The following is a 12233-nucleotide window of genomic DNA, read 5'->3' as shown; positions in this document are numbered from 1 at the left end:
TAGATGTAGAAATGCCATCTTGTTGAAAGAGACCTTGGAGCCACTTCCATCTACAAGTTCATGGTAAAGAAATGATATTTGTTTAGGCCCTCATAATATGGTAACACATAGTTGTAAGTCCATAGTATTATAGGCAGCTTGGTACATTAATTTAAAGATCATGAATCTTTGATAAGCATGTCTCTCCTCTTGCCAATAGTCATATGCTTCAAGACACACATTGCATACTTATCAAGAAAATAGTAACTCCAAATATTCCTATTAACCTTAATGTTTTATTCAAGAAATTACTTAATTTTCTAAGGTTTCATGAGTTCTTTGAAACTTACATACACTTGGATTCTTAACAAGTTGTGATTAGGTATTTTGGATCCTAACAACTTCTCTTTAAATCAGCTACTAGGATCACCTTGATACATGTGAGGCATCCCTCTTGGGATGATAAAGGGGATATGTCTTTGATAGATTAATCCAAGCCAATGTCATTTGGAGTATTCCAAGAGGCACTAATAAGAAACGGGGATCAAGGTTATCAACCACCAACCTCAAGCAAACTACTTGGCATTTTGAGATATCTTTTCAAATTTCAAACTTGTTTATAGATATCGATCTTTTTTTATTGTCGAGCAAAGCGTAGCCACCAATATGCTTCCCAAAAATGCATCTAACCTGGAATCCTTGAATGACATATTTTTTTAGTTTATCTTAGGTTGAAAATTTATCCAACTTACCAAATCCACCCATTCATAAACCAAAAGCATCTCAATCACAATCACATACTTTCACCTAACACATGTGGTAATTTTAGCAGGCCAAATTGTTTACACCACTGCATTGATTAATATGCAAAAGTGTATTACTCCATTACACGTGATTCATTGGTAGAATCCCTTGATAAGTAATTAGCAATTGAAAAGAAAGCTCATATTTATTTTAAAAACCCTAACTTGGCTAGCCTTATGCGTTTCCTTTAGAATAGGCTTTCTAACCACTAACCATGGCTAGGCATGAATGAAAGTACATTAGCCCTTACCATTATCGGTATTTATGTGCTCATTGCCATGTTGAGCTCGTTTAGGTCTTAATTGACTAATTATGTCATGTTGAGAGAGAATAGTCTAATTTGGCTCATTCCCTAAGGTACCTAGTTCAAAATGTCATCTCTTGGGTGACAAACCCTTACCTAACCAATAAGTTAAATAATCCTTACCTACCCATGAGTAATGTTACCTCACCTACACAATTAGGATGGGATGGCCAAAAGACCATTTTGGCTTTGGGTCTTTTATTGTGGTTGTAAACACGTGGATCGAGATATTACATTTCTTTTAATCATACAACCAAGGGCTATGGGGTGGCTAGATCCTCCCAGTGCTTTGCGCTAATGTCTTTCTGATGCTTTGCATTGGGATTCAAAGCACAAGTGGAAGTAAAATAATTAGGACATTCTACATCTTTATGCATGTTTCACGTACTTGTACACCATTGTCTTCATATATATATATATATATATATATATATATATATATATATATATATATATATATATAGAGAGAGAGAGAGAGAGAGAATCTGTGGTGCACAGATTGGATGTTGTATGTGTACATAGTGAATGTGGGAAGGTCCCCAAGAACAAAGAACTCTACAAAACCTTCATAAAAGCAAAAGAGAATTTGCACAACATGTGACAAAATGACAAATTGGGTGCAATCTCCCTCCATGCCTTGTGTGAGCACTTCACAAGGCATGTATTTATAGATTTATTTATCTTTTAGCTTAAAAATAGCCCACTTTACAAATAGCATACTTTTGCTTTTGTGTTTACTTTTTTCCAATTATAGAGTAAGGTGTTTGGGCATCCAAAAGTCGGTGGGCTATGCCCAAATACAAATATCAAATAATGAAATATATAACCGAGTGTCTTTGCACATACAATATAATAAATGTTTTGTCAAGTGCTTTAATAAATAAGTGCGCCTAAATAAATATTAGCGCCATGCCTTTAGTGATAAGGCACGCGGCCATCAAAAATAGTAATTATTCTAGGCATTTGGATTCATTTCATCGCCTGGTGCTACCCAATGCCACTACCGCTTGCTTTACATATTTTCTGAAGCACTCACAATGGTTAGAAAATAATTAGCTAAAATCCAACAAAAGTGAATACCTAGCAGTCTTCAACTATAAAATAATTAAATAGGTTGAAACTCTATCCTAACCTTAATTTAATTCAAGTGCATACTCTAAACTCATAAACGTCCATTAATTTGATATGTATTTTGTAGAATCACCCACTGTGGAATCACTCATGTGTACATTAAATTAATCTAATGTCCGAAAAGGACAAACATCCCCGTCAACTTCTTGCATAAGGAATCAACATTGTGTACAACCCCCAGAAAATAAATATAATCATGGAATCCAGTGTGGAATATGCCTCCTGGCATCATATCTCTGGGGTGGAATAGCAATTGTCCTCAATTGCTATTAGCTCAATGTGGAGCGAGCAGTGAGGGGTAAGCACTTAGGTCGCTGGCGTGCATCCATTGGGCCTCTTGAACATGATGATTTTTAAACTTAACCAAATATATATGACCAGTTCTAGTGGTCATAAAGTTAGTATCTAGAATAGTTTCAAGTTCAAAAATTTTAATTTTTTCTTCTAACAAATGAGGGTTTTCATAAACAAGGTGGACATGTAATTGGCCTCTAAAAGGTCATAGAAAATTGATATGAAAAGTATTATGGATCTTCCAATGGTTGGGTAGTTCTAATTTAAATGCATTGTCATTGATCTTGTGAATTATTTTGAAAGTTCCATAAAACCTAGGTGGTAATTTAACAATAGGTTATTTCTCAACACTTTGTAATCTTCTCTTTTCAATGCGTAACCATATATAATCACCAATATTGAAACTCATGGCGGCTTGTCTTTTCTTATTAGCTTGTTTAGTGTATGATTGCTGGGCTTTCGCAATCATATCTTTAACTTGAGTAAAAGTAGTAGCATGCGTATTTGGCAATATCATCAATAGCTTTAACTTTATTCGATAATGATGTGACATGTGTAGGCAATCTATGTCCATAAATTATTTTAAAATATGCTTTATGAGTAGTTGCATGTGGTGTATTATTGTATACAAATTGAAGTAGATGTAAATGTGTGTCCCATGTTTGTAGTTTTGAAATTGTGTATGTACACAAAAGATCTAGAATTGTACTATTAGTAGCTTCTATTTGCCTATTGGTTTGAGGATGGAATGTAGATGAGAAATCAATATTAGTACCCAAATTAGCAGACAAAGTAGTTCAAAAATTATTACAAAATCTAGAATCACGATTAGAAATAATAACTTTTAGCAAACCATGATCAGTGAAAACGGTCTTCAAAAAAAATTGTACAGCTTGAGATACAGTTAATATTTTCTTGCATGGTAGAAAATATGCTTCTCTACTAAATCGATCTACTAATAATAATTCAAATCATATCATGATTAGCTTGTGTATTAGAAAAACCAGTTATAAAATCCATTGAAATATATTCCCATGGATGGCTCTTTTAAATTTAAACGATGATTGACCTGTATGCTATACATAATCACTCATGTTCACAATCTCTCTTCCCTCCTACCATTTACGTTTTGCATTCATTGGGGGTAGGTGTAATGTTCATTTTTATGTAGTTTTTCATGTAAAAATCGATAAAAACATACTCTAACATGAAAATAAGGCTTGACTAAGGCTTAACCCTCATGCTCCAGCCTTGTCATATGTTTATGAATATAATATATATATTTTTATAAATTTTTAGATACGAAAACTAATTTTCTCTTATTTTTTCTATATTTTTCTCATTTATTTGTTCATAAAAATGTGGTATTTTTTTATTTATGTGTCTTGGCTAATCATATTGATTGAACACTTGCTTTAATTAAATTTTCATCCCATATGAACTTCATTTTCCAACCCAAAATGAAAAAATCCTCATTTTTTCTCATTTAAGACACATTTCAAGTTTTAAATGATTAATTACGACTATATGCGACTACATGTTCTACATTTTATTATGTGTAGCCCTCAAACATACTTGAAACGTGATTCAGACAAATTTTCTTTCCATGTGCACATCATTAAGGCCATTAAACATTAAAACAATGAGATTTCCTTTGTAAAATTTGAGCATACTGCTTATTTGCATGTTGCATGGTTTTTTAAAATGGTTTTGGGCAGTCAATGGACCCATCATCAATTGCCTAACAACGCTGGACATTGCTTCTCATCCTCCTTTCAATCTTGGAGCAATCCAATCTACACCAAACAAGCATCCTTTATCTTCCTTCTTGATTTTCTATGCGTGTGATCAGCCCCTTAGAGGAGAGAGGAGAAAAGAGAAAGATTGAATTATGTTCTCTTCAACCGGGCAGCCATTGAGCAAAGATTGGCGATGGGAGGTGAAAAATCGGAGAAGTCCATTACTAATATCATTTGGGGGAGTTCTTCATAGGTCTAACATAGCCTCTCTCCAAATCATCCCCTTTGGGGGGTGGCATATTTTGGCGCCATTTTGAACCCCCCCCCCCCCCCCCCCCCCCCCCCCCCCCTCCCAAGCTACTTTTTTTTTAAATTAGGGGACCCAAGGTCCCCCCAAAATGCCCATGCCCAAAGTTTTTTTTACTTTGGCCTATTTTGGCCTTTGTAGTGCGCACCCTTCGAATCTCCACTGCCTGACCTCCGTTTTGAGTGCTAAAAGTTTTTCCCATTTCATCTTAAGGTCCTAAACTGCAATCACTTGCTCTAGCTCAATCTGCCGTTTGGAAAATTTATGAAAAATCTGCAAACAACTGCTCTTCGAAACTACTTTCAAATCCGTCTTCCCGAGGCTTCTAAAAATTGCAAAATCTGTTTCTACTACTTCCAATGAGGTTCAATTCCCGCCTTGAATTTATACTTCTTCGCTTCTTTCTTGCACTTCAACAAGCTTTAAATTTCACTCTCAGATTCTAATAAGATAGATTGTTATGACATGAAAGTGCCCATTAGTGGGTAAAGTTTCATCTTGGTGCTTTATAGATATCATTCTTGAGCAAAAAGAAACCTCTAATGACCAATTTTACCTTCGAAAGAAACAATGAGCCTCCTTTGAAGGTCATCATACCTATGACATAAGGAAGATTCAAGTGATTTATCATCATATATAGAAGTGACTCTCATTAGGCAATATTAGCTTAGTTTATGTGCCTATATGGAATAGCTTGGCAAACCTATTTAAGTTTTAAAGATTTTCGAAATATTTAAATATCTTACCTTCTTATATTGATTCACCATATCCCCATGCTTGTTTACATAATCACTCTCAAGGAGAAATTTGTGGCATATGTTCTGACAATAATGTGTGGATGTACTTAAAAATAGTTCCATTTCTCTCCTTGTTAAGAAAGCTTTTCCCTTAGGATCATACATACCTTATCCTAGCCCATTTTAGGGTTGTGTACTTATCTTCTTCCATTTCATTATCCTAGAATAGTAGAGTTATGAGCTTTCTCTCTCTCCTTTATCAGTTCTCATATTCTTACTTTGCCCTATTATCATTGTTTCTAACATGAACTTTGTGTCTTGTAATGTATTAGTTGTCATTTAATCTAACCTTTTGCAACAAGTATTTAAAGAGCATTGGGAATTCTAAGAATGCACCCTCGATCAAAATTCACAAGCAAGCACATCAATTTGGGTGGTCGTATGTGAAAATAATGTAAATTTAGAGTTTAAGAAGAAAATTTCCATTTTGTAAAGTAATGTTCATGAATATCTACTCTCTGGCAATTGTAATAGAAGAAGTGTTTCAAGATGTACGAAAAATTAAAAGCCTTACCTCACATGTATCAAGAGCTTATGAGGTCCACTAGTTTATACTAAAAAACACAAGAATACTGTATGTAGTCTCCTCAATTTGATGGACACAAAGTTATAAGCCTTCAATATGTAGCTGTCAAAAGGCATACAAAGACCAAGATGGAAAGGAAGCTCCCTAAACGTTAGTACAATTCCAAGTAAACAAAAAAAAAAAACATTTGTTTTATAATACATAAATATTAAAATGATATTCAACGATGATAATAGTAACTCTGTATTTGCTATGATATTATTTAATTATACGAGAGAGATTAGTCCAAAAAAGCATAGGAAAAGATTACCAAAGCCTATTCATCATCACAAAACTTTACAAAGCCATGTCATTTGCGTCATTTTGTATTTTTGTGAATATGTAAACATTTAGTGGATGTACAATAGATTGCCATCCAAACTACATTATACCAAGGCAAAAGTTGATGCTTACTAGATATTTGAGATGCCGTCACAAAACCTATAGGTTGTGTACACCTCTATTCATTGCATTAGGCATTGGGCATAGAATATGTGCAATTTGGGTGGGTTGAATTTCTTGATCATGTTCAACATCAATGGTTCAACCTCAAAGGCGGTGGCATGGGTTCATAGTGCAAAGTAGACACCCTAAGCAATAGCAAAATCCTCATTGCTAATACTCTTTTTTTATTACATCTACAAAACTCTTCTTAGTTATCATTTCCTGTCCAACCATAGAGATGAAGGAAACATTTTCTTAAGAGGGCTGGTGGCCATCTAGAACTTCTATGTCTATGTGGATAGCAAAGTAATGTGTACATGTTACATAGTCACAACTCTTTGCAAGAATTCTATTAGTTTAGTTATCTTTCTTGATTCGATGAATGAAATGATGAAATAGAGGATTTGTCAAGCCAAAATGAAAAATCAATTTACTCCAAATTTGATGTCCTTATGCATTGCTTAGGGAAAACATTTTTGAGGGGAACACAACAAGTCCTGAATAAAATTTTTGTCAAGCCCACATGGAAAATAAATTTGAAAAAGAGGTTGATATTATTGTTCATGTTGGGAAAATAAATTTTGGGAAGAAACATTTTAATTATATTATTTGTAGGGTTTTCGCAAACCTTTGGATGGCATGTCACAAAAATATAGCTAAAATGGGAACATTTTCAAAAATGTCAAAGCCTCCTCTTTGAAAATTGGACTGATGTCATCCAATTTGCTGTCTCAGATGCAGTGGATAGGGGTGTTAACAATGGTTAACACTAGGCCACCCACTGATTAAGCCTTATTTGCTGGTATGGGAATGCCAATCTTCTCTACCAAATCTGCATAATGGCCTTGCAGTGTTCTTGTTATTTGCCCAGCTGCACCATCACTGATACTGCGACCGTCTACTTCAATCACCTGCCCATTCAAAAGCAATGGCATGTATCAAAATTCAAAACCAAAATTTGTACTTGCAGTTTTAGTCACAGCACCACTGCATTTGAAAGCTTCAGAAGTTTGAAATATCAAACATTGAGCTTTTACTGAACCTCAAATATGGGCATTTTCATGGTGGAAATAAGTGGAGTTCTAGATGGGCCGTCTTTTCTCCCTTTTCATATCAATGGCATTTAGAAAATCTGTACTTCGGAGACAACCAGCTCAGATGTGTCTACATGCATTTTAAATTGCTGACACTGTATAGCTACAGCGCAATCTGAAGACATAATCTAGGAAAATGTATTGGATTCTGTTTCTGACAGTTGCTAATAGTGGAGGAATCTTTGTATTCTGCAGACTGAATTATCATTACCTGTTCAATTCAAACAATACTCTCAATTTAGACAAACAAAGAGATCAGCTAGGAGTATCAGGAAAAAGAAAGATGGTGGCATCATTTGAATTTGCTGAGGAGAAAGAACTGTCACCATAGGTTTAACTTCCTCCTTGGAAGAGGAACTGCCACGGCTGAAAATCATCTGGCAATGTGCCTTCCAGATGTGCCTCAATTCTTCTGATCGTGATTTTACAGCTTCAATTCTTGGCAGCTGGGCAAGCCCTCCAGACCTACCACATGACAAAAGCCTGCCTCGATGATGAAGATCGTAGCATGCACCTTTGCCTCATATAGTATCAGGCATCCCTGGCTGACTGCCTGCTGCCAGCAGAAGGCCCCCCAAGAGATGCACCCAGGCTACACACTAGCTCAACGGAATAGTCAGTAGACTTCCCATACTAGCTATGTTGCTTCACACGACCAAAGGCAATGCTTTGGAGTCTCCAAATGCTTTTGCGAGCAATGCTTATAGACTGTCCTGTTGCATCTTGGCCAACCAATCAACTACTAGGCTTCTGTGTGCTGAAAGCGATTGAAGTAAGATATTCTCCCTGGCCATTAGCAATCCCAAAGATGACACTAGAAGGTCCGGCAGAAAGCATTCGTGATTCTCTACTCTCCACAATGTCTGCTATGTGAGGGTGCCCAATCCATGTCAACCTGCATCAACAAGTGTCTGCCAATCAGGGCCATCTAAGCAATGAAACTCAGTGGCTTTTGGGAGACTACTCACACTGGCTAGAGCCACTCTCTTGCATTTCCAATCCAACTCATTCAAAAGCTGACTTTCCCAGACTGACAGGCACTACTCCTGGATGTCTGACCAAGCTATGAGTGGATTCATCTTCCATGTCTTCCCTTAGAGGCCGATGACTCAAATCCTTTTCCAAGGGACGCCAAGGAAGTCTAGACCCTGTTCTCTATCGAGGGCTAGCTGGCCACCTTTCTGTAATGAAAAGAAAGTGCCAGTGGATGCCCACTGGCAAAACTTGTGCTGCCCACACTTCTCCTTGCTGCAATGGCTCTTTTAGGGGTGGTTAGCCAACCCTAGGGGATTGCTGCATCAATCTCTGACCTTTGCCCCTCTCTGGCATCCTACTGCCTAGTGTATAACCTTCAGGTCCAGACCCTGATAGATATCTCTTTGAACCCCAATAGATCAGGCAGGGCTAGCCTCCCAACTAGCCCAGTACATGTGAGTGCGCTCCTGAGCTGCATCGTACCACAATCTTGGATCTGTGGGTTCCAGATGACTTGCTGTCTATCAATCTCCTCCTAGCATACTGAGACCCTTTGCTCTATGGCCTTGGGCTCTGCCAAACTCCTAGTAGACTATGAAGGAAGGGCGATCTAGGCAGCATAGTTGATCCTGCAGTCAAGGTCCATCTCAAACACAATCTCTAACCCCAGCATAGACAAGGTCCGCACCCTTGAAAGCCTTCCTGGAGGACTCTTCAGGTCTCACCACTTGGTGTGAGACCTTGGATCACTAGCTTGCTCAGCAAGGCCGGGCTCCCATACTCTAGATCAATGATCCCCAAGTCCCCCTCTGAGCAATGATGGATGATCGTATTCCGAGCCACCTTAGCACGCAGGTCCCTAGACCCATCCAAGCCAAACCATAAGAAGTTCCAAACTTGGCAGCATATCTGAGTAACACATGATGAGCCAATAGGAAGAAACATACCAGGTTGTTGCCAAAAGGACCTGGTTGACCCCTACAGCCCTGCCTGCAAGGGAGAGGGCGACAGTGCTCCATTAGATCAGCCGTGAACAAACTGCTGGGCTGCTGTGATATCAACTCCCCCTTGGAACCCAAGGTACTTGACTCTGTCCCCTGGTCACCCGCCTGAACCCCAAGCAGATGCCCTAGTCCATGCCAGAATCCGAGTCCATAAGAGAACCAACTAACTTATACCAATTGATTTCTGTAGTTGTAGCTGTGCTAATCACCTCCAGTGGCAGTTTGACTCTCTCAAGCATCACCTCATCATCCTCGACATAGAGAGCCATGTCATCTGCGTATTCCAAATCCAGCAAATCTGTCATAGCCCACACTGGTAACCTGAGGCTCCGCAGGTTGTTGACTCTCAAAAGAAAGTAAGCCACCTCTGCATATGGAAAGAAGAGATAAGGAGCTAGAAAACAACATTGTCAGATTGGCCGCTTGAGTTGAAACTCTACACCCCACCCCCCCATGACCCCCATGATCACATGACTGCTGGCCGATCTATAACGTGCATAGACACTCCTGATCCAGTCTTGGGGGAAACCCAACCATGCCATGGTACCCTCTAGGAAATTCTACTCAACCCTGTCTTAAGACTCCTCGTGGTCCAAAAGGAGCATTGCAACCTTCTAGCCACTGTACTAGGCCCACTCTATAGCCTCAAAGAATGTCAAAATATTATCTAGGATACTCCTATCTTGGATGAAGCATATCTGTGTGTCATGATGATTTCTGGGACAATGGGTTGAAGTTAACAGCCAATAATATTTGCCAGTACCTTGTAGGCCACTAGCAAAAAGGTGATCCTCTGATTAGACCCATGGACATGCAGCTTGGCCTCCACCTTAAACTAAGGAACTCTTAGAAAGCTGGTGGCAAGGCGTCCTTCACCTCTTCCCAATGGGTGAAGAAAGCTCTGGATAAACCATCCTTTCTTGGGCATTTCTGTCCATCCTGCAGTTGGAAAGCACAAAATAGCTCCTCCTTGATGGAAGGGGAAAGACATGACCTTCCCATATCCTCTGTTTCTAGGGGTGTGATACAACTGCTGCCCACAATGGATCGCCCAATCTAAGACCATCTCTTGCTAAAAAGCTGTTTGTAGACGTTGGTGGCCAGCCTCATCACCTCCTCAAATCTCATTCTCCCATATGGATCACTGAGGTTTTGGATCTAGCACCCTGCACCTAGAGGAAATTTTTGCATATGGTGTCCCCTTTCCCCACCCAAACGACAACTAAAGTGCAAAAAGAGAACTCTATCCTCTGTCCTCTAATCTTTCAAAAGCCATCCATGACCGCAAATCCTGAGCATGGAAGGTATGGTTTCTCGGTGACTCCTGTAGTCATCTCTAAATGACTACTACATCCTATCACAAGGTCCTCTTGGTCCTCTCCTCCTCCTACCACTATTGTCGAGCTTGGAGGGCTACCTCCTGACAAATCATGCTCAATTCTTACAAGGCTTGTGCCCGCTCCATGATCCAAGGTCGTTTGATTTGTTTTTTCACAGAGAACTGCAGCAGGATTTGCAATACCAAACACAGTGCCCAGTGTCAGCTTGCATCAAAGTTGTTTAAAGGTCACTATCATCTCTCTATGAGTACCATGAAAAACTAGTTTGAAGGCCCTTCTGTAAACCTCTGGAGTGCTCGGATAACTCCAATGTCTCGATCAAGATCAGACTAAAGCTGTCTTCCTTTTTTTTTAATTGCAAGTAAAATGTGGCTAATTATATTACTCAGAAGGCTGAATACACCGAAATGCACATGCTCAAGAGACTAGCTGGAGCTGATGCAAATCACAAATCCATCATGTATACAAGCCTCTTAAGGCCATCTGGAGGGATGGGGGCAAGAAGCCATGGAGGAGGGGTGTCTCACTATCTAGCGCTGCCCACCTGCATCATGAAGAACAGGTCATGGCTGCTGCCCCAAGTGCGCAGAAAGTGAAGACGGAGTTCCTGACGGGCTCAAGACTCACCCTGCACCTGGTCCCACCGGCCGTGGAGGGAGTGGATGATGGAGGTCCAAAGCTCTGCCAAAGTCGCATATACTGAAAGGCACTCCCCGCCAAAAACCACCTGACAGTGTGCCTTCCAAATGTGCCATCTTGTAAAACTTCCTATGATCTCCCATAGCTCTGAGCGCTCTATTGTGGGGTCCAATACTTGGCACATGGTTAAAGCCTCCAAGCCAACCACTGCACAAGACCCAGCCTCGATGAGAAAAATCGTGTCCCGCATCCCAGCCTCATACAAAAGGTGATGGCCATGGCTGACTACCTGCTAGCGAAAATCCCCTCGTGAGATACATCCAAGGATGGGTGCCACACGGCCGAGAATACGGCAAATTGCTCTTCACACGAGCTGTGCTGCCTCGCAAGACCAAAGGCAATGCTTTGGAGTTTTCAAATGCTGCTGTGGGTAGCGTTTACAATCTCCATCCTACTGCATCTAGGCCAACCAACTCCCAATAGACAAACCCCCCCATGTGCCAAAAGCCAAAGGAAATACGATACCCTCCTTGGCCTCTAACTGTCCCACAAGCGACGCCAGAATGTCCGACGAAAGGCATCCATGATGCTATGGTATGCCCAGTATCTGCTGCGCGAAGGCACCCAATCCATGTCTTCATGCATCAATACATGTCTACTAATCCTGGCTGTGTACTCCAAGAACCTCAAAGGCTTCTTGGCGACCGCAGTGGCCGGCCATAGCCACACTCCAAGATCCCATTCCAACTCATCAAGTGGCCTGCTCTCCCATATCCAAAGGCGCCACTCTCGAAACTCCTAGGGCACATAAGGGTCC

At 39.9% G+C, this 12233-nt stretch overlaps 1 protein-coding gene across 6 annotated transcripts in view; it reads right to left on the bottom strand.

Moving 5' to 3' along the window:
* Positions 1 to 6943: 6943 nt before the first annotated feature.
* The window catches only part of LOC148039779 (branched-chain-amino-acid aminotransferase-like protein 2), a 175170-nt gene continuing 169880 nt past the window's right edge, over positions 6944 to 12233 (bottom strand). For 4 of the 6 annotated variants that reach the window (XM_087694030.1, XM_087694013.1, XM_087694022.1 and 1 more), the window contains one exon: positions 6944 to 7275. In XM_087694030.1, coding sequence (XP_087550156.1) covers positions 7150 to 7275 — 126 coding nt within the window. In that variant the 3' untranslated portion in view covers positions 6944 to 7149. The remainder of the gene's footprint in view (positions 7276 to 12233) is intronic. The other 2 variants (XR_015693304.1, XR_015693303.1) reach the window with 2 other exon arrangements.

This window comes from Lygodium microphyllum, chromosome 2 (assembly GCF_053477565.2).
Source record: "Lygodium microphyllum isolate KBCC chromosome 2, Lygodium_microphyllum_v1.1.10, whole genome shotgun sequence".
NCBI classification, from domain to species: Eukaryota; Viridiplantae; Streptophyta; class Polypodiopsida; order Schizaeales; family Lygodiaceae; genus Lygodium; species Lygodium microphyllum.
Note: the sequence above shows the minus strand (reverse complement) of the source record. Positions and strands in the feature narration are given on the sequence as shown.